The 23,404-nt window shown below is 38.6% G+C and overlaps 1 protein-coding gene across 1 annotated transcript in view; it reads left to right on the top strand.

Moving 5' to 3' along the window:
• The window catches only part of NCKAP5 (NCK associated protein 5), a 940,156-nt gene that overhangs the window by 819,752 nt on the left and 97,000 nt on the right, over positions 1-23,404 (top strand). The window contains exon 17 of the mRNA XM_019667544.1: positions 4,243-4,321. Coding sequence (XP_019523089.1) covers positions 4,243-4,321 — 79 coding nt within the window. The remainder of the gene's footprint in view (positions 1-4,242; positions 4,322-23,404) is intronic.

Here is a 23,404-nt window from a genome sequence, read left to right as displayed (position 1 = left end):
GGATCAAGTTAAATTTGCTATCTGCTTATTTTGAAGTGTGTTGCAAAGAATTTTTATCTTGGTAATTATTTGGGATGGAAACAATAGCTGCACAGGGATTAACAGACTATAATGGGTACAGTGACATTTAATGGTTACCAGTTATAGACTGGTATTTGGTATAGTTCTTAGTTATAACTGCAGAGCCTCAAAGGTGGACGAGAATTGGAAATACACTATTAGAAGATGCCTATAGTACTGACTAAAAGTTAAACCTAAAAGAGCCCATAGTTATTGCCTGTAAATCACGTGCTACTTCTTACCAAATGGGATATGACTGACATTGATTTGTATCTCATCTGGTAGAGCAATGGCTGAGAAAATTCTAATTTTTTTTACTGTTTTAAATACATTTAATGGTTAAGAATACAAGTACTACAATAAGTATGGCACTTTACCATGGAAAAGATGAACTAGGCTTGTAGAAGTGGGTATTTGAAGGGTTGCAACTTGAGAGTTATTTTGAGTGGTAGAAGATTATTTGAAGTAAAAAGAAAAGCTATAATACCAGATGTGGACTAGTGTGATTTATAACACACTGATGAATTGTGAAGTAGCTGGCAGATGTTTAAGATGTTTGCATATGTATTTATATACTGCTACACAGTTCAGTTCAGCTGTTCAAAAAACTTAGTGTTTTTTGAACTCAGTGTTTTTCGTAGACAAAATTACACATAATCAAGCAAAATACATGGATTATACTCAAATTGTTCTGTAATATATCAATAGCATTGAATAAAATTTGCATTTTTAAAACAAGTATCATAGCTTAACTGACTGTACCTAGGAATGAATGTATTTGCCAAGTCCCAAGGTGTGTATACTCATATATTTAACTTTGCAAGAAACACCAAATCATTCCCCATATTGTCTGTACTACTTTAGACCTCCATTAGCATTGATTTCATTAATTTTGATCTTATCATTTTATTCTTTTGACTTATTTTGAGTTTAATTTAATCTTCTGTTTCTAGCTTTTTATTTATTTGTTTGTTTATTTATTTTATTGTGAAACATGTTTTTAATTAGTTTAAGCTGTACAACACAGTGCAATAGTTATACTTTTTACCCCTCAAAGTGACAACCCTCCTCCCCCAATCCACCGCCCCACTCCCCCCACCCATAGAAAATTCTAAATCTTTAACCACCATTCTTTTCCGAGCCAGATTTCTTGGTTTTGTGACCACTCCCATTTTTAAAATGTCTTGCCATTGTGAAGATTGTCCTACTTGTGTCTATCGTTGGCAAATTCTTAATCTTCAGTGGGCAGCCCCTTACCCCCAGGAAGCGGCCTGCAACCTCTCATGAACATTCAGCCACTATGTGATCAGGAATGAAAATTAATGCTAATTTTGGCCTATGAAAAATATAATTAGCAAGGGGAATATGCTGCCAACATAAATTATGTCCCTCATTTCCATAGACAAATGGGTTTTTGAAAATTAATCTGTTTGTACAGATAATTACAGCTGACAGGTATGCCTTTCTCAGACACTCCCCCATTTTCCAATCCTTTGCTGATTCTTCATCCAGCTCCTTCAAATTCAAATTTCCCCCTCATGGGTCATCTGCTCTTCAAGAGAGGTGAACAGAGAGGTAAGAGAACTAGAGGCCTTGTCTACAAGCCCAGTTCCTCTAATAAGTCCCCAGAGACCACATTTAGCATTTGCTGTTAAGCACATAAAGGCCTAGAAAGGTTCTGACAAGAAGCTGAAAGCCTTGTTTTTTTTCTTTCTTAAGCGTGATACTTGGAGAAAGGTGATGGTTAAGGCTCACAGAAAGGTTAGGGAACAGGTAGGGAAGGGAAGCAGGGCCATTAAACACACACACACACGCACACGGGTGAAAATGTTCACGATTCTTGAATGAAAATACAGTTTATGTACACTTGGAATACTGCATACATTATCTAACTGCCAGTCATGAAGAAACATGTAGTAGTTCTTGGGAAGGCCTGGAAAGGATCACTAAAACAATATGGCGCACTCTGAAAAACTGAATGACAGCAGTGAATAGGGACCAGGAAAGCCCGCTCTAAAACTGAAAGCCTTTGTGCCCTTGAGCAGATCACTAACCCTCTCTGAGCCTTTTTTCCTTTATCTAGAAAATGAGACTCTTGTTCTAATGATTAGAGTCTTTAGTTTAGGATTTCAAAGGCCGATGGAGGTGATTGCCTACATTCCAGCAGGTAGGTTTAGCAGGGCATCCCTTTAAGTTTAAAATGGGTCCATTTAGTAAAACCTAAAGGAAATAGTATTTTACATAACAGGTGGAGGAAAATATGAAACATATTGCTATAAGAGCTGGTACGGGCTGAAAAATATAGATTTCCTTGATGTTTCTATAAATGAGGATAGAAGGTTCTTGTTGGATTATGAATGGAAATTAAGGTGCTTGGGGGATTCTTTCTCAGTCGATCTTTCAGTAGCCTTGTCACAAACAGATCACTGAGTTCAGTGAACCTTGGAAGGCAAATAAGTAACATGTTAGTCTCACTGATACTCACAACACTTTCCTTCTCTACCATCCATAAAGGTGCACTATTAGAAGCAGAGCTTGTTGATGAAGGCTTTTCCCCATTCCCTAACTCACTTCTTCTGGAGGTGCTAACAAACAGGGAAGTACCTGCAGAGCAGACAGCTGATGGGAAAGAAAGTGACGAAACATGGCCTCTGGATACTCAGCCCTTAACAATCTCCCTTGTGAGGTTCAGGCAGCCATTTATACCCTCTCCTGAGTTTGCCATCTTCTGGCTATCAGCATGTACAGATTAAGCACCAGTTACAGTCTAATATTAGAACTGCTGTCATAAAATGTAAATAATTGTTCTTATTCCATTAAATATGAAAAATAGTAGGTAAAAAGTAGAAACTAAATCTAGCTCAAGGTCAGTGTGCAATCATATGACTCTCTAACCTTGTGAATATGAAATAAGGGTTTCTTGGCATTCAGTTTGAACCCCTGAGCAAATCTCCTGCCATCCTCTAATGTAGGCACCTAAGCACAATCCCCATTTTATTCATTGCACGGTTCACCTTATTATTATTGGCTGCCCAGGGGACTGGCTGGGATGTATTTTTAAAAAGCTATTTAGTGTCATTCTGCCAAGGACCACAAGCTGTCTTAATATTGAGGCCAAGTTGACACTGGCATAGTCAAACAGAAATTTGAGAATAACAAACTGCCCCCCAAATAAACACAAATCTCAAGCCAGATCTGCTGTTTAAATCCCAGTTCCATCATTTGTATAATTACTTCTCTTGCCTGTTTCTCCAGGGTCCTTATCTCTAAAATGGAGCTACCAATAGCACCTACCTCCTAGCATTATTGTAAGGATTATGAGATCATAGGTCTCAAAAGCTTAGACAACACCTGCTACATAGTATTTAAATGTTAATGTTTTTATCATTGTTGGTATTGTTGATGATATTATTGCTACTGGTGCTACTAGATTGGAAGGTAGCAGACCTGAGTTTTAGTTCCAGTGTTGCCACTTCCAATATATTTAAGGAAACTTGCTGGACCTCAGAATTAACATTTGTAAAAATACTGTCATGCTATTAGATACTCTCTAGAGTTCCATTTGCTTCTACACCATTCAGCACCTGGATATTCCAGCTGAAATATAAGGGGAATGCTTTTGACCTGAAAAACCTAGATAAATGTGTCACTTCTCTAGTTCACTTAGCACTCGTCATAGTCACTTCATGTTTCATTATGGAAAGAACAAAAACACAATCATTTTCTTAGAGGGCTATATTCTAGGAAAGGATCAGGAGATCTAAGTATATTTCTTTATTCTTATTAAAATAACTTGTGATGGAAGTCACTGACTCTGGGAAAATTATTTCTTTAGACTTTAAGTTTTCCTAACAGCTCTATGTTCTAGCTTTATTGAATATTAAAAACCAAAGCTGTTACCTCCAAATCTTATGTAGAATTAAGTGCCCTATAAATCCTCATTTTCAGAGCTGGGTTATATTTCTGAAAATATGCTCTTATAATTAAAACTTGTAATAAAGCCAAGTGATAGAGTGAGGAAAAGTAGAATGAAGAAACTATACACGTATCTGTATACAAACATACATACTTGTGCATGCGCGTATACCCCCATGTTACAAAATATACCACTATCCTGAGGATGGCAAAAGATGTACTTAATATAGTAAATAAGAGTCTACAGTAATATTTTTGTTGCTACAGATAAAAGAGGCAAATGAAAACCTGCAAGAGGATGAAGAAGATACAATTGCAGAGTCTGCATTTCAGAGCCACATTATAGGTAAGAATTCATGTCTTCATACATCTTCAGCTGAGATATTTTCTATGTGACCTTCTTTCCGACACGGTGTGTTCCTAAAGACCTTTCTATGCCTCCCACTGTCAGAACTGGGTCCTAACTTCTCTCGTGTGGTTACCTTTATCTTCGGAGGCATGGAAAGCTACCATAAAATAAATAGGTCCACCTATGCAGAAACCATAGGTGCTTGCAAAGGACTGCAGTGCAAACTGATGAGAAGTATTTGTCACCATAAAGCGAAAATACTGAGTGTAAATAATTTTTCCCTGAGGAGATAATCAAGTGAATTGATCCAATTTCTATAGCAGTTGTCTCAAGAAGCACCTTGTGCAACTACTATTTCTTAGAAATGTGGAGTGGGGTGGTGGCTTTCTTAAATTGAATGTTTTTAAAATTGAATATTTTTTTTTACACAAAGAACCAACAAGGTTAAGTACGTATGGCTTAGCCAAAAATCTTCAATTTATTTTCTGTATTATTTCTGTTAGAATCCTCATGATAGCTAGTCCTGTCTCTGAAATAATTTTGGCTTGTTAGCTATTTCTTAAAGTCATGCAACAAAAGAACAAGAAAAACAAATGAAGAAACAAAATTAATAGACACAGACAATAGTTTTGTGGTTACCAGAGGGTAAGGGTCGGGGGGAGGGGGTAGTGGATAAGGGTAAAGGGGGTCAAATATATGGTGATGGAAAGAGAACTGACTCTGGATAGTGAACACATAATGTGATATATAGATGATGTACTACAGAATTGTGCACCTGAAATCTATGTAACTTTGCTAACAATAGTCACCCCAATAAACTTTAATTTAAAAAAATCATGTATAACCCTACATTGAAAGAATACAGGTTCCCAACCAAAGAGACTGCCAACCTGTTTTCAGCAGCCGGGAGGTAACTGGTGATGGACTAGCTGTCTGTGACTGTGATCCTTGTCAGTAGGAAGAAGAAGTGATACATTTAACAGCTCTGAGCCACCTTAGACACTTGCAGGATTAGTCATTCCATAGACTCTAAAAAGGCTATGGATATAAGCATGCTGATTATGTAGCTTTATGTAAGACACTGAGGCATGATGGGATCATTTCTTCAAATCACCTGTGAGTGTAGGAGAGAGTATTGGGTCCCATGTTCTAGGACATGACAGCCCCACAAATTTCTGGAATAATCCGTCCTGCTGCTCTTGCCCTCTCCCTGTGGGACCTTTCGCTGCCAACTCTCAGCCTCTCACTGCTCTTAGCACCACGTTGGTACAAGCTGTGGCTAATTTTCTAGCATACCCAGCAGTCTTTGTAAGCTGTAATTTACAGTTTATCTCAGAGCGTTATCATGCCCCCACAGCTCCCTGAGACTGGCACACCATTATCATTCTTTTCATTTGTAATTGGGACCACAAGTCTTGACAAACAGCTGAATGAGTGTAGTCTGAATAAGATTATTATTCCAAAAAGACATCCTTTATTATAGTTGTCAATGTAACATGCTTAAATTGGTATCAGTTCTGCATACTTAGCTAATATGCAAGTTAAATATTGTTTAACAGCCTTCAAACGTGACACTCTGTAAAGACCCCACTGAGTCATCAGTTTTCCATAATGAGGTATTCTTGGGCCTGTAAGATAACACATATAAACTTAGATGCTGAATTTCCTTTAAGGGAGCTATAGTAATCTACATGGTTTTAATAGACTATCAATTCTTTAGATCCCGTGCTGTTCAACATGATAGCTAGTAGCTATATATATGTATTTCTATTTCAATTTAAATTAAAACTACATAAAATTAAAACATTATTTCTTTTATTGCACTAGCCACATTTCAAGTGTTCAATGGCCACATAGTCTATATCATCTGTCTGAACAGTTCCATCATCACACAAAGTTCTTCTGGAAAGTGCTGCTTTAGATTATTTTCATGAAAGTAAATTTAGACCATGCTTTTGACAGAGAACTGACTTGGTCTTCAAATAATTCAAATAATTCTCCATAATTGTAGACTCATCTCCTCAAACTGGTGGAGAACTATATAAATAAGCTTCTACTGGATGCCAGTAACAGCAACACAACTGGCTAGCCATTACTAAAGTAATACAGTCATTTAATCATCTTATGTAATTAAAAGTCTGGAGGAAGGCAACATGAAAGAGGCATAGCCATTTAACAGTGTTATCAAAATCCCTGGCTTTTTGTCCTCATGCTTGTTGCTTCTGATGGCAAATTGATTCCTACCACTCCAGGCATCCCGTCTACATTCAAGGCATAGAGTATAAGGAAGAGTAAAAACTCTTCCAGAACCCACCCCTTTTCCCCATAGACTCCAGCTTATAGGTCATTGGTGAGAACTGCACAATCCTAGATGCAAAGCATATTGGGAAAGTAAGTATGCTGCTTTCCAGCCTCTATGTAATGAGGTAATAGGGAGAATGGTGCTGAGAATTTTTTCTGGTTAACCAATCAATAGGATCACCACAGACCATTTACTTACTTACTTATTTATTTATTTATTTATTTATTTATTTATTTATTTATTTTAAGATTTTATTGGGGAATTGGGGAGGAGAACAGTGTTAGGGAATTAAGGAAGAGAACATTGTGTTTCTCCAGGACCCATCAGCTCCAAGTCAAGTTGTTGTCCTTCAGTCTTAGTTGTGGAGGGTGCAAGCTCAGCTCCAAGTCCAGTCACCACTTTCAATCTAGTTGCATGGAGGGGGTGGGGGTGGGGCATAGTCTACCATCTAATGCAGGCATCAAACCCACAACCTTGTTGTTAAGAGCATGTGCTCTCACCAGCTGAGCGGCTGCTCAGCTCAAGGTGCCGTGTTCAATCTTAGTTGCATGGGGTGCAGCCCACCATCCCATGCGGGAGTTGAACTGGCAACCTTGTTGTTAAGAGCATGCACTCTCACCAGATCAGTGGCAGTTCAGCAGCAGCTTAGCTCAGGTGCAGCTCACTGGCCCATCTGGGAATTGAACTGGCAACCCTGTTGCTCAGAGCTCACACTCTAACCAGATGAGCCACTTGGCCGGCCCCACCACAGACCTTTTAAAAAGTTCATCCACTTCAAGATTGAATGAGACTCAACAAGTCAAGTGGTTATTTATCTTTATTCCACAAGGACTGAAAATATAATTTTTAGCACCCCGATAATCCCAATGTTCTTCATTTTGTCTAGACTAAGTGTTGTCACATATCCTCCCAGTATTTTATAACCATAGAATATTTCCAGTCACATCAGCTGAGCAAATCTAAATATGTTCTTTTTTCTAACCAGTTATCAGCTAATGTATTTGACAAAAAAAAACAATCATTAAAGTGGTGAATCTAGATGGTTGCATTTCTGTGATTTAAGGATAATCATGTTGGTTTAATCAAAATGTTATTAGTTGATTACAAGATAAGATATTATAAATTGAACCTGCTCTATACTGAAATTCAAGATTCATGAATTAAGTAAAATAATACAACTAGATTTTTTTCTTTAAAATTTCCCTAAGAAATGTCAGAATTCCATGTTAATAAGCAATGAGCAAATGACTAGCCTCATCTAATAGAAGTATTAACACAATTTATCACAACCACCATATTTCTGGTTGTTCTTTCCTGTTAGTTAACTATTATAACAGATTCACCCTACATATTATACTAATTATCAATAGGACTAAATGATCAGTAGGAATTCAAATTATATTCTCTCATGTTTAAAACAATCAGCCACTGATATCTTCAAAAATAATCCCCTAAGTGAAGACAGAGGATTTGGAAATTTTTGTAAAGAGGAAAACATGGCTTTTGAGGAAAAAACCAAGCAGAATTTAGTGCTATCCAAGAAAAAAAAAAAGGTGCATGACAGACTTGTGAAGTGAAGGATACCTATTATTTTTCCTAAAAGTAAAAAATTTACAAAGGACAATTTGTCCAGTAGGCCAGTAGCCCAGTAGGCAAACATCCCAGTGTCCGGTGTAGAATGAAATCTGTTTACTGTTTCACATTGGCTGGATGGACCCCTACTTTCTCCTGAAGGAACCTCTGGCTCCTACCACCAGAGACACACCTTGACAAAGGACAAGGTCAGGCCCTGAGGTTCCAGCTTTCTTAGGCTTACTCTGTGAACATGTCTTGGTGCTCTCCTTCCCACTTCAGTAGTTGCCTCCAAGGGGTCTTTCTAGTGTCCTCCTTTCCTCCCTAGGTGGCCTTAGCCAGCAGCTAATTAATGTATTATGCAGGATGATAACAGGTGCTCAACAAGTGCCATCCCCCACACTTTTGACTTACATAACAGATCATACACCAGTTTATTTCCATTTTCCCAAAATGTTCCATTTCCATATTCTGTCCTCTCCTAGACTTTACCTAACTAACCTGGTAAACTAACTCATTTCAGTGGAGTAATGGATTAAACAGCTGCCTTTCCGTGTCCCATATTTGCATTGTAACAAGAACTCAAGAAAAGATTTATCTCTAGTTAAGAAGAACCCTTGGGACCTAACATTTGAGGCGTTCAGGTCACTGGTTTGACCAAATTATAGGGTGAGGAAGGAAGGACAGGAATCAACCCTATTTCAGACAATGAACAGCACAAGCAGCAGTGTTAGGAGGAAAAGTTATTTGTCATCTAACCCTACTCTGGAGCAATGGTCTGCCTGAAGTTTAAGGAGTGAGACAAAGCTATGTTGAGCCAAATAGAGAAGATTTGGATTACCAGGTACAATGGCCATTTGACTTCTGTACCACATACACCTTGTTCTTGTAAGCTTTTATCATCCAACCATAAAGCATCTACTCCATATGAGCCCAGTCTGGAGTTCAGTAGAGAAGGAAGGGATAAAAGAATCGTATGATACACAGATATTATTGTCAAGGAAACTATGCACTGAATTCCAGTGAAGGTCAGCAAATGCAGCAGCGTCTTCACCCAGCAGCAGAGAGGAGGCCTGGACTAGTATCCAATGTGTGTGGCTGTGGTTCTTCAGGAGAAAAAGGGAAGATCTCACAGACTCATGAATCAAGCACCTCAGGTACATGGAGGATGATGAGAACCAGGATCTAGATGCTTATCTCATCTAAACAGAAGGAACCCTGCAACTGACTTGACTGTGTTAAGGCCCTGATACAACACGGCCAACAGTTGTTATCCATATATGGATTATAGTGTGAATTATTCAGACTACAATTGTCTTTCTTTTTTTATTAGTTTCAGGTGTACAAAACAATGTAACAGACATTTATACCTTTCACAAAGTGATAACCCCCCTCCCCCAACCTACTACCCCTCTGACATCATATATAGTGGTTACAGTTCCCCTGACTCTATACCTTATGCTAGACTACAATTGTTTTTAAATTCAAGACTGGAGTTCCCTAACTATTCATACCAGTAGCATTAGGTTCAGGTGGGAGTGAAGGAAACCCCAAAGTTCAGTGGTTTAAGTAAGAATAGAAATTTCTTGCTGTCACACATGACAGTCCAGAGGGAGTTAGTCCAGGCTGATAAGTGAGTGTCAGGCTCCTCCTACTTTGTCCTTCTGCCTTATATGCTTTCCATTCCCAAGGTCACTTCATTGTCCAAGATGGCTGTTGAAAAAGCTTCCGTTTTGTCTACTTTCCAACCAGAAGGAAGGAAGAAGGGATGAGGAAGGATGTGGTTGGTTCTTTTAAGAACACTTCCCAGCAGTTGACTCATCCCTTCTGCTAACAGCTCATTGGTCAGTACTTAGTCTTGTAGGATGGGAAACATTATTCCAAGCAGGAAGCCATATGTCCAGCAAAATCAAATGGAAATCTTCTTAACTCTAGAAGAAAAGGAGAATAGATATTAGCAGATATGTAGCAATCTCAGCCTGCTACCTGCCCCCTACAAAGATTATCTCCTTGGTAGGAACACAAACAAATGTTTACTATCATTTAAGAAAGACATAGGAAAATAAACTTGGAGAGTTGTTAGGAAAGATATAATTAATTTCAATGATGTATGCTTAGTTTCTGTTTTGTATAATCTGAACTGGCACTCACTGCTCTCTATGTGTAGTTAATCTTGAGTAACTTTGTGAGAAAATGTGTTGAACTTGGATTTACCACCACCATATTTATGAACATATACATAATTGATCACTCACAAAGTTCTTAAAGGTTCAAATAAATTTGTGGAATTAAATTCATCTAGAATTTTTCTTTCTCTAAAATGAAAACAAATAGGACAGCAGGGCTTCTAGTACTGTAGCTGCCAATCAATTAAAGTCCTTGATAATTAGCTGTCTTATTCCAAGAATATTACTAATTTTCCCTACTGTGAAAATTTGAAAAAAAGTTTATAAATTCAACATACCAGGAGTGATATTCATATTAAAAATGAAATTAAAGTAAATGTCAGGAAGTTGATCAGATTTTCACAGCTGTTTGAGTGGATGTCACATTTTGAATAGTGTGCTGACATATTTAAGTCAAATGTCACATTTTGAATAGTGTGCTGACATATTTAAGCTTAATTGTAAAAAGGGTGAGCTATTAGATCAAAACAAAATGTGAGTGGGAAGTACAAATGTTCTCAATAACAACTTGGATAGATAATGCCCTGTTGACTACTAACAGACTGGCACCAAACTGAGAACTACTTAGATAATAATGGCCGTGGATGAGGAATACAATGGAGTTGTTTTACATAATTTGGATCTCACATTAATACTTCCCAGGATGATTTCTGCATTTCCCAGCATACAAAGTGACATCTAAGAGGTACGATAGAGTAAGAGCTTGGGCAAGGACCTTCCACCATTGCTGCACTGAGCTCATCCATTTAAAACTGCAAGTGACAGACTTCAAAGGGAGAGCTTTGCCTCTTGGCAGCCTAAAATATAAACTCTGCCTGTCACAAGATAGACCCATGCAAATAGGATCATGTTGTTCCTTCTGACGAAGGACTGGAAATAGTTATGTTAATTTTCACCCATTGAGTATCTGCCATGTACCATGCCCTATGCTTGGAACATTACATGTCATCTTCCTTGTTTCTCATTCCTTTGTGGCTGGTTCTCTGCTTTTGCCATCTACAAGCTTGCTCCTGATAAGGGCTTTCCTCTACCTCCCAGAGATAGTCATGATAGTCACTTATCAGGATGTAGTGGAGATTTCTGCATTTTGTGAGCATACTGAATCCTAGTCTATGACTTTCTTCCTCTGATTTTTCACTAGAGGGATAGAGATTTGTAGACTTACAGAGTTAAAAGTATGGCTATTTTGACTCCTGTTAAGTAGTTGTTCCTATGGATTGTACCAGGAAGCTGGATTCGATTTAGTTCAACAAGCCTACATTGAGCATCTTCTCCAAGCCATGCCTTGTATCAGATACTAGGGATACAGATATGAAGAAGACACAGTACCTGCACTCTGTTGGGTCGTCGGAAAAGTCATTACGTATTTTTCTATGTGTTTCATTGCAGAAATGCGTCATAACTTTTCTGATGACCCAATAGTAGGGAGACAGAAAAGCAAACAGATAATTCTGAGACAATATGATCACAGATAAGATAGAGGTGTGCTCTGCATACATATGAGTCCACAGATCAGGGTGTGGAGCCCGCTTTGGTGACACTGGAAATGTTGGTTTTCCTCTGTAAGGAAAAAGACAAGAATGAAAGAGTAAGATATTAAAGTTTAAGAGCATTTACCATTTATTCCCATGGTTCCCAAAGTTTACTACACATCAAAATGGCCTGGGAATCTTCTAAACATGCTGATGCTCAGGTCATACCCTATAACAATTAAATCACAAGGTCCAGGGATGGGAACCAGACAGTTTTTTTTTGTTGTTTTTTTTTTAAGATCTTTAGGTGATTCCAGTGTGGGGCAAAGTTTGGGAACCGCTGTCCTGAGGGGTAGGATCATCAGCAAAAGGGGAAGTGCTGACTTTCAAGTCAAAGGAACTGGCATGAGCAAAGGCCTGGAGATAAGAACGTGGCACACTGTAGGGGACCAGCTCAGGTCGGGGACATTTTGAGGATGAAGTACAGATAGAGCCAGTTTTGTAGAATGGAACGAGATTGTGTAAACCTTGAAAGCCCAACTTAGATGTTTGAACTTTTTCCTACAGATAATAAATAGACTGTGGAGATTTTTAAAAGAAGGCCAACAGGATAAGAAATGACCATCCAATCACCACGTTATTTACATTTAGACTTTGAAAATGAAAATGCACTTTCATTTTCTCTCCCTTAGCCTTGGACCAACCAAATACACTAGTCGTCATGTTTCCTCATTAGTGTTGTGCTGTGGTAGAGTCATGTGTTTATGTAAAAGGATGGACAGCCGGGAATATTGAAGGGTGCCAGTGATTTCCCTGCTCTAAAAGATTCCTACTGGCAGCCTACAAGGATGTGTCTGGATTTCCTACCCATTGGTAACTCCATTGGGTGAGGGCCCTCAGGTCACTTGTTATAATATAGACAGTCTCTGGAAAGGACACATGTTGTGTGCCACTGACCTATAGCAGCAATATATTCCTCAGGTTAGCACTAGCAAGACCCTAAAGGAATGAGGCTTGAGCCAGGTACATTCTTCTGCCAGGGAACTGAGAAGAACAAAATGGAGTGTTTTGATGTTTCGAAAAGGTAAGGGTGGTGTTCTACAGGCTGGGAGCTCAGCTGCGAAAAGCAGAGGCAAACATGAAACCCTAGGGATGGCGTGAATGAACCCATGTGTTGGAAGGGGAAAGGGACCCCAAACAGGTAATAGGCGGACTCATTAGACACATAAGTTTTGCTTTTTTTCCCAAGGCCTATTGCTCAAAATACAAGGTTGGAGAGTCTGAGATAGATAGCTGTACAGAGATCTCTTTTTGTACTATGCCCTCAGTTTCACAAAAGGCAATTAATTCACTTTAAGTGTAAGAACATATGTGTGACTTATGGCATAGTAGGGATTCAGTGGGGGTCAAAACAATGACCCCCAAAAGACTGAGTGTCCCGGCCCCTGAGCCAAAATGCTGCCCAATGTGACAGAAAATTCCCAAAGAAGTAAGACAATGATACGTAGTATACTAATGTCTATGCTTTCTTAAGAGCTTTCTCTCTGCTGGGCACTGGCCAAAGTATTTCATGTGCTTTGCCTTGTTTTATCCTCACATCAACCCTGCACATTAGATACAATTGTCACCCTTAGCAGATGAGATAATGGATACCCTGAAAGGTTACATACTTTGCTCAGCATCATGGTGAGTATGAAGTAGAGAGAGTCAGCATCCAAACCCAACTTAGGCCCTAGCTGTAAAGTTAAATAAACCCCCAAGCATGCTAAATGATGACTAGGTACATTTTTAGTCACCTTGCAGACACCAGAGACCAAGGATCCCTTTAGTAGATTGCTTGGCCAGGGGCTGCAAACTCAAATAAGCCCTGGGTCAGTGGGTGAGACAAATTAGACTTCACATGCACGTGCATATATTATATGAGTGATGGGAGATTTGAGGAATGGAGAGAAAATGACCCGTCCCAGGGGAGCAGCTGCTCGTCAATTCTAGATGTCTCCATAGAAGAGGGCTAGCCCTATGGAGTCAAGTCTTTTCATTTTTCACCAGAAGTCAAAAATCTAGATTATTTTATGTGACACATGCCTATGATACATTTTAAAATATGGGCTCAATTTTAAAAAGTAAATCTTCAGGCAATTTTTTTATCTGGAAATATTTCAAAGTAGAATTTCAAAATTCTCTCACAGAATGCCACCTCTAAAAGTATATAATATAATATAATATAATATAATATAATATAATATAATATAATATAATATAGAACATATACATATTTTCTTACATCATGGTTGAGCTGCAGGCAAAGAATTCATCAGAGGCTAAGGATAGCTGTTGCTTGAACCATAGGGGAGAGAGTGCTATTAGCAGCATTTACCCAAGGGGTATGTATGTGGTAGTCTCTGGTGACCTGGAGGTAGGATGACCAAATGTCCCCGTTTGTCTGGGGCTCTCTTGGTGTTAGCACTAAAAGTCTTGTATCCTGGGAAACCCCAGGATATCTTAGGGAACTGGGACAGTTGGTGACCTAACCTGGACCCTGGTGTTAAGGAAATAAACTGTTGACATAATGAAAGCCTTGGGTTTAAGCAGGGTGGGATGCTAGGTCAAAACATCCCTTCCCCACTTAACATAAAGCTGGATTCCTCAGAGCAATGGACACAGATCTACCATCCTGCAGGGGAAGACGACGGGGATAGGCTCTGAACTCAGCCTCAGTTCAGTCTTAACACTAGCTGGGAAAAAAGAAAAAGAAAAAAAAAATAGTCTTCTCTGAAGATTCTGAATCATTAGCTCAAACTCATGTGGATCAGGGATCTAATTCACTCTCTCTGTGTGCCTCCTAGATCCCCCAGCTTGAAATTTTTAAATGGTCTGAGTTATGCTTTTAAATACTTTAGAGAAGAAGTTGGGAGGAGAAACAGATAAAACAAGAATGACAGAATATTTTTAAAGCTGGGCAATGGGTATGTGAAGATACAGTACACTATTTGAGAATATTTGAAATTTATCATAATGAAACTTCTTTTTTAAATGCAGACTTGAGTTGATAGAAATCTCAGAAATCTGGCAAAAGCCAACTCATATCCTCTCTTAAGGTACCTACTTTAAATTTTACTTACAGATGAAGTTCCAAGGAAAATTAACTCACAATATAAAATCACTAAAAACACAAGGGGAAAAAATGACATCATTATGAGAGTCAGAAAAAACAAGCTATAGAATGAGTCCTGCAAAGAGTATAGAATTGCTAATTACCCAATAAAGAAAATAAAATAAAAGTATTTACTGTATTTGAATAAACAAATATGTAAATGAAGTTAACAAAGGAACAACAAATGAGCATTCAGATTTCAAAAAAGGATGTGACAGAACCTCAAAAAAATTAAAAGTTATTAGAGAGAATTACTGAACTAGAAGATAGAATTAAAACATTACATAAAATGTGTCACAGAGAACCAAGGAGGTGGGTAATATGAAAGGTTAAGATACATTAGGTAAAAGGTGATGAAATCCACATGCATTTAAGTGTAGTTCCTGAAAGAGAGAATGGAATGAATGGGGTAAACACAATATTAAAAGAGTTCATAACTCAGGATTTTGAAGAATTGAAGAAAGTTATCAATCCTTAGATTTAGAAAACCAAATTAGCTCTAAGCAAGATAAATAAAAATAAATCTACACTTAAGGATAATGATTTTATTTCTTTTGTATAAATACCCAAAAGTGGGATTGCTGGATCATATGAAAGTTCTATTTTGAAATAAAATCACAATCTTGAAGAAATATTGACACCCCATATTCATTGCAGCATTATTCATGATAGCCAACATATAACATCCTAAGTGTATCTGTCGACAGATACACTAATAAAGAAATTGTGGTATATGTATACACACACACACACACAAACACACACACACAAACACACACACACACACACACACACACACACACAGGAATATTATTCAGCCTTTAAAAAGAAGGAAATCCTGCCACTTGCAACAACATGAACAAACCCAGAAGACTTTATAAGTGAAATAATCTGAACACAGAGAAACAATCTCACTTGATTATGTAGAATCTAAAAATGTCAAACTTATAGAAACAGAGAGTAGAAGAATGGTTACCAGGGGCTGAGGTTTAGGGGAAATTGGAAGATGGTCAAAGAGTACAGACTTGCAGTTAGAAGATGGTAAGTTCTGGAGACCTCAAGTACAGCATGATGACTATAGTTAACAATGTTGTATTCTATACTTGAAATTTGCTAATAAATTAGATCTTAGTGTTCTTACCACACACACAAAAAAAGGTAACTGTGAGGTCATGGGTGTGTTAATTAGTTTGACTGTGGTAATCATTTCACAATGTATATATCTATCAAAACATCACATTGTATGTTTAATACATACGATTTTTGTATGTTAATCATACATCAAAGCTAGGGAAGAAAAGAAATCTACACTCAGGTACATCTTGGTGAAAATGTAGAGCACCTAAAAGAAAGGAAAGATAGTAAAATAAATCAAAGAGAAAATACAGATTACCTAATAAGTAATGACAATTACAATAGCAGTGAACTTTAGTACAGCAACAATGAAAGCCAGAAGACAGTGGAATTATATCATCAATGTGCTAAGAAAAGATAATTAGCAGTCTAAAAGTGAATACTCTGAGAAACTATGCTTGATAAAAGAGAGTACAGACATTTTTTCGAGGCTAAAAACAAAACAAAATCTGAGCTTTCTACCAACTGATCCTCACCAAAGTAAGTTCTAAAGAGTTTACAGTCTTGCGCCACATAATAATGTTTTGGCCAACAAGGGACCACATATATGATGGTGTTCCCATAAGATTATAATGGAGCTGAAAAATGCCTTTTACTTAGTGATGTCATAGCCATCATAGCTTCATAGTGCAACATATTTCTCATGTGTTTGTGGTGATGCTGGTGCAAACAAACCTACTGCACTGCAAGTCATATAAAGTATCACATATGTAATTACATACAGTACCTAACACTTGATAAAGATAATAGTGATTATGTTACTGATTTGTATATTTACTGTACTATATTTTTATCATTATGGTAACAATGGAAGAACACTGGGTATAGAGCATTTGGGACCATCTGTACTATCTTTGCAACTTTTATGTAAATCTAAAGTTATTCCAAAATAAGAACTTCATTTAAAAAGCAGAAAGATGTCCGGCCGAGTGGCACGTTGGTTAAGAGCTGGCTTGGGATACCAGAGGGCCCCGGTTCGGATCCCACATATGAGGGCCAGTGACACTGCCCTCTACAGCTAAGATGCTGAACAACAGCTCAGCCTGGAGCTGGGCTGCCTTGAGTCACTGGCGATGGCATAGGCTGCAGCCCCTGCTTCAGGAACTGCTAAGTAAAGAAAGTAGTAAACATTCTGTATATAACAATAAATATACTTTATAATGTATATTATCAAAATACACAAAAATAGAAATAAGTCCTAGACATCAATAGAACTGAAATTAAATAAATTACTGGTGGTAAAACTTACAGCATTATAGTGTCCTTATATTGTTGGGAATTAATATATTAGTTTGGCAAGTTGTATATACATGTTAAAATTACTAGGGTAAACACTAAAAGTATGTAGAAATTTAATATAACATTTCTAAGCTATAGAAAAAAGGGGAAAATGAAATGATAAGGAAACTCAATCCAAAGGAAAACATGAAAAATACGAGAAATATATAGAAAAGGGCAAGTAAAAAGCATAAAATAAAATGGTAGAAATAAATTGAATATATGAGTATTTATAATCAGTGTAAATAGTTTAAAACCTCTAGTCAAAAGGCAAATATTACCAAGCAGCTATAGCTGTTTAGATTTGACAAACCTAAGTACACAGGGAAGTTGAAGGTAAAAGGACAGAAAAATAAATGACACAAAAATGTTAAAGAAAGTTGGTATAGCTGTATTAATAGCAGACCAAATAGACATATTCTAAAAATGGTTTTCAAAGCTGCACCAATTAAAGAGTCATGAAATCAACATGGTGAGTTAAGGTCAGCATTTGTTAGTTTTTCTTAATTTTTTTTAAACAAAATAGTGGAGTATATACAATAATGAAATAGTAAGGAAAAATTGAGTAAAAATAGGTAGTAAAAAATGTGACATTTTATTATATTTATGTGTAGTTATTCATACAGAGGTATACTGGTTTATGATGTAAAAATGTACTGCTGTGGATAGTAGTCAAAACAGTTTGAAAGGCCTGGCCCTAGAAAAACCCTTGGCAAGTATATCAGGGAATATCTACCACATTAATCATAGCTACATTATCATAATAGCAAAAAAAATGGAAAAGCACCCCAATGTTTGTCACAGTAGACAGGATAAATACATTTTGAAACATTAATATTGTGGAATACTATACAGCCGTGAAAATCAGCGAACCTCAGCTGTATCTGCCATCGTAGATTCATCGCAAAAATAATGTTGATTGTAAAAAAGCCAATTGCTATGGAATACTTACAGTATAATTCTATTTGTATAATGAGCAAAACTAAACAGTGTGGTAAGACTATACAGACAGACAAAAAAAACACACCAAGTTGACGAGTAACCTGAAATTCAGCAAGTTGATTTCATTGTTGTGCAAATACGATACAGTGGCTTACACCAGCCTAGAGCAGTAGTGGTGGGTGAAGGGTGTGATCAGAGAGGGGTGTAAGAGTGGCTTTAAGATAATTAGAGTTGTTAAGGTGGATCATGGGTCTTCTTATGATAATGATAACTATTTGTTGTATACACTCCTGGATTTCTAGTATATTTCACAATTATTTTAAAAACCTAAAAAATAAAGTGCCATTCCAAACAAAGCACATCTGGGGGCTGAATTGACCTTCTCTTTGCCTTTCTGACCTATGCCATACCCCCCCCCCCATCACCCTCCTGCCTACCCGTTTTCTAGCCCATTATAGCATCTCCAGAAGAAAGGTCAGTGAAGAGAAGAGAGAGAGGGACAGAGAGGGATACAGCCCTGACCACCAGTATAGTTACTTGTCATCAGTTCTGAAGCACATCATGTGTCGGAGGAGTAAGTCAGAAACAGAGGTTGTGGGCAACTCTTGAATTTTAGTCTCTCTGTCCTCCATGTTACCACAGAAAATTCCAAGTTGACCACACATTATCGATGGACATAGTTCTGTCCATCTTTAGTGCTGTTAAAGCCAGCAGTTCTTCTTATGCCTGAAGGTAATAAAAAATTAGTGACTGAGCTGCAGTGATTAAAACAGCAGTGATAAAAAAAAAAAAACTCCATCATCAAGCTTGGAAAGTGCTGTCCCTACAGTAAAAACTCAATCATATATACTTAATGAAAAAAAATGCTGCAGTTAAAGGCTTTTAACACTCAGCCCATGGGGATTCCCAATGATGTGTTCATTAAATCTGGCCTATTTGAGTAAATACCTTAGCTTGAGGGAGATGTAATGTGCTAGAATGATAGATCAGGTGAGGGTTTTGACAAATTGTGGAGATGAAAATTGTGCAATGAAATATGCAACTGAGAGAAAAAGGAGGAAACGTGATCTTGGGAACAGGTGCTCTTAACTTGAATGGACCCGTATTCAAGAGGGGTGCCAGGGCAAAAGCAAATGGGTGTAGAGAAAGGAAAGCATTTCAGTAAATCTATTACAACACAGCGCTGATCTGGGTACCGTTTAATGAGTCACAGACATGCAACCAGGGCTTAACTGCTTCTAAAGAGAAATGCTCATTGTTGAAAATGGTAGTGCCACAGGAAAGAACTCATCAATGTCACTCTTAATTCCTTTGATCAGCCCACTGATAGAATTTGAGAAGTCATTTAGCCATCTTCTTATCAGTGGTCCAATGCCTGCTCCATTCTTTTTGTACATGGTCAGATAAAAGGGTGATGTTTGCTTTACCTTTGCTTTGCCACGATGGCGCAGCTGAAAACTTTTCAGGAAGGGGAAGGAACAAGCAGAGAGGGTACCAGGTTATGAAACACTGTCACAGCCAAGCCAGGAGCACTGAATCAATTTCCAATATGTTTCTTATGTAGCTAAAACCTGTACTCTGGAGATGTTATTGTTTGATTATAAAAGCAGGAGAAATTTGAAGAGCGACTTTCATGCCACCATGATAAACAGTCTCTGCCTCTAACTCGATTGTGTCAACTCCCAAGCCGAGGGGAAATATGCTGAAAGGTGACTTTCCGCCCGATTGAAACTCAGCCAGGTATTCCGCCTTTAGAGCCCATTTGGAAGGAGTCCTATGTGTGTAAGAACACATTTGGAGCGTGCATTGGCCGCCCTGCTTCGGAATGAGTGGATTGAAATTCCAAAGATGTTATTTCCTCTCAACACTGACCCAGCCATCAAAATGTTTCCCTGATGTCAGAAAGTATTTGTGTATAATTCTGCTTTAAAATAGGTCTCTTTGCTGTGTAACTCGTAATTTAAAAAATGAAAGTGCTTCTCGTATGCTGGGTTACAATTGAATCCAATTTTCAAAAGAGAAGCGTGGTACGGAAGAGGCAGTGTACTAAGGAAATGAATAGGGAAGAGGAGGCAAAGTCCAGCTTGGGATTTCGTGACTCAGTGCAAAACGCTTCATGTCCCTGTTTCCTCAATCATCAGGCGAAGGACTTATTCTAGATATTTTCTAATGTTTTCCTTTCTGGCCCAAGCATCTAATACTCTTCGAGGGAGGAGGGGTATACCTGAGCTTCCAAACACCTGTCTACGTCAAGTTCCCACTTCCCATGAATCTCTGAGAAGACAGGGGTTTCAATCACAGGACCTGAGTAAACTAGAGAAGTTGCAAAGCTTATCCGATGATTTCTGGGCAGGACGTAGACCTCATCCATAACAGTAGTGTCACCACGTGGCTGCGCCTCGAGTTTGGCATTTTTGAGAGAGCTGCCATTCATTCCCTCGACAGAGTCTCCCGGCCCAAGATTTATAGTCACATAGGCCTACCAGCCAGTTCCCGCTTGGCCACCTAGCAGATGCTGTGATCATGAGGAACTTCCCGAACTTCCCTAAGCCTCCATTCCTTCATCTGCCAATGCCTATTTTGAAGTAGTGTGGAGATCATTGAGATTTTTGCATATGAGTGCCGAGTGCTACCAAAAACTCAGCTGTTGGTCTTCATTCTTGTTATAATTATTATTAAGGATAGGAGGAAATACAAGTAGCTGTGGATATCATTTTTCTTTTCTTTTTTTTTAAAGTCATACTCATAGCTATGAGTTATTACAATGAAAGAATGCAAAGTGGGATGCACAAAGGGAAATGGGGAGATGTCAGGAGGTAACCAGGCACAGGCTTCCGCAGGTCCTCCCCCAGTGGAGTCACACAGGACGCGCTAAATTCTCCCAGCAACAAGTTATGACAACACACGTGAAATGTTAACTACCTGAGCTCGTTAGAAACTCAGAACCTAGGATTTTTATTGGGAGCTGGTCACACAGTCACTCTCTTCCTAGCACATATGAAAACCCAGGTTCCCGGAAGGAAAGCAGGTGTTCAGCAGAAGCCACATTGTTTGCACAATTTAGGCACAGTGAGCCACTCTTATCACTTAAGGTGGTGGGAACCTTCTTAAAATCTAAGTTTCCAGGTACTAGGAAAGGGCTGACCTTGTAAGCTGGAATTTCTAGGGGTAAGCATCTTCAGGCTTGCTATGATAAGCGTTTTCAGCACATTGCATCGGCCCTGTCTAAAGAAGCTTTAAAACAACATTATTATCAGAGGACTCCATACAGCAGGGTGACTCCAAACTGTAGTGTTGACTTCAGTTATGGTCTTTAGGGGTTTCAACTAGTAACTTGAAGCTGACCTGAATATGCCATCCATGACTGAGGCAGAGTCACGCTAGTCACCGAGAGTGCACGTACACAAAAAAGACGATCCCATGGACTGTACATGGTCCTTCTAGAAACAAAGAGTTTACTATCATTAAGGCACTCCAAACAGACATGCATCAGTCAGACATTCGAGGTTAACAGGCCCCCAGTGTGGCTTCCCACCATGGCGCTCCCAGGACTAGGACTCCCAGTCCAGTCTGAAATAATTCAGGTCAGCCCTTGGTTTCAGAGGCGCTGCAATCAGTCCCAAACAGCCCTGCTTGTCAATGACATCAGTTCGTCAGTGTCATGAGTGTGGGTGACATCTGTCAGTGTTCTTCATGAAAAATGCAGGAGCTGGGCCACCTTTGCTGTCTCATAGCTGGTACTGTCAGGTGTGACCATGGGCTCAGCAGTTTGAATTCACAGCCCTCACAGATGCTTAGAAACGTAGCATTAGGAGCTTCCCATTCAGGAGGAAAGGAGAGCTTCCTGGGACAGTTCTGGGAAAAAAGTTCATTAACTCTCTTCCTATCCAACCTCCATGCCTCCCCAGGTACCAGGCCTTTGTTTTCCTCCATTGGCACAAAATCAGTGTGTCCCATTCAGTAACCAAAACTTTACACGTCTTCATCCGTAAATTCTCACCCAGATTTTTTTTGTCTGGAAGGGTTGTATGCAGGAGGGGCAAAAGAGTTTTCACAGAAAAAAATATGTATGTTACATAACTTAGTCAGAAGGACAAGTCATGTTCAAAAACTGGACAGGATAAAATGTTGAATTTTAAAACATTTTCAAAATGGGTTTATATAACTTTTTACCCCATTTGGCCTGATTATTTATCCAGTGAGCAGCCTAAAATCCTACCTTTTCTGGGAACAGTTGCATTTAATAATCAAATTGTACTAACGTGTGTGTACCAGGAGAAAGCTGACAGAAGTAGAGCTAGGAGATCAGTCCCTTGTAGGAAACTGCAAGTAATCTGGATGTTGTCTTCCTGAATGGTGAGGAAAGTGAGGCACAATGAGGTTTTGTGTCCATAATTCCCAGCAAGGAGGTGACAGTGTTCATAGCAAAGACTATCATGTCTTAGTGGGTGGCCTTGGTCTGAGAAGTTCCTGGCTGTAAGTCTCACGCATGGAGAGAGAGGCCTATGATGGCCTCTGTTTCTCCATCTGGTTCTCAAGTATTGCATACCCCTGCATACTGCAAATGGACCTGACCCAGAACCACCAGTAACGTGCAGCATTTCACCTGAACCTTCTACCAGCCTGCTGCCTTCCACCCTCTCCCTCCCAGACTGTTCTCATGCACTGGTGTTACACCCACTTGATAAATTCCAGCCTGTAGGAAAGGGCTAGTGGCAAAAATCCATAGTTTCTTCCTAAGTAGAGGTGAGTCAGGTTCATTTTCTAGTACTTGAACCTCAAGGCACATCCATAAACCAAGTTCAGTCAGTTACTAAATATTTATTACGCATCAACTCCATTACAGACATTATGCTGGACCCTAGGCATATAGAAATTGAGAATTTATGGGCTCTGGATTTGATGACCTGATCTGATTCTGAACTAGAATCCTTATTTACATCATTTTCTTAAACTTTAGTTGAAAATTCAATCACTCTCATATCTTGCCTCATTACTGGACTCAACAAAAGGACAATTTCCCTGACCTGTTTTTTTTTT

The sequence above is a fragment of the Hipposideros armiger genome, unplaced genomic scaffold, assembly GCF_001890085.2.
Source record: "Hipposideros armiger isolate ML-2016 unplaced genomic scaffold, ASM189008v1 scaffold_500, whole genome shotgun sequence".
NCBI classification, from domain to species: Eukaryota; Metazoa; Chordata; class Mammalia; order Chiroptera; family Hipposideridae; genus Hipposideros; species Hipposideros armiger.
Note: the sequence above shows the minus strand (reverse complement) of the source record. Positions and strands in the feature narration are given on the sequence as shown.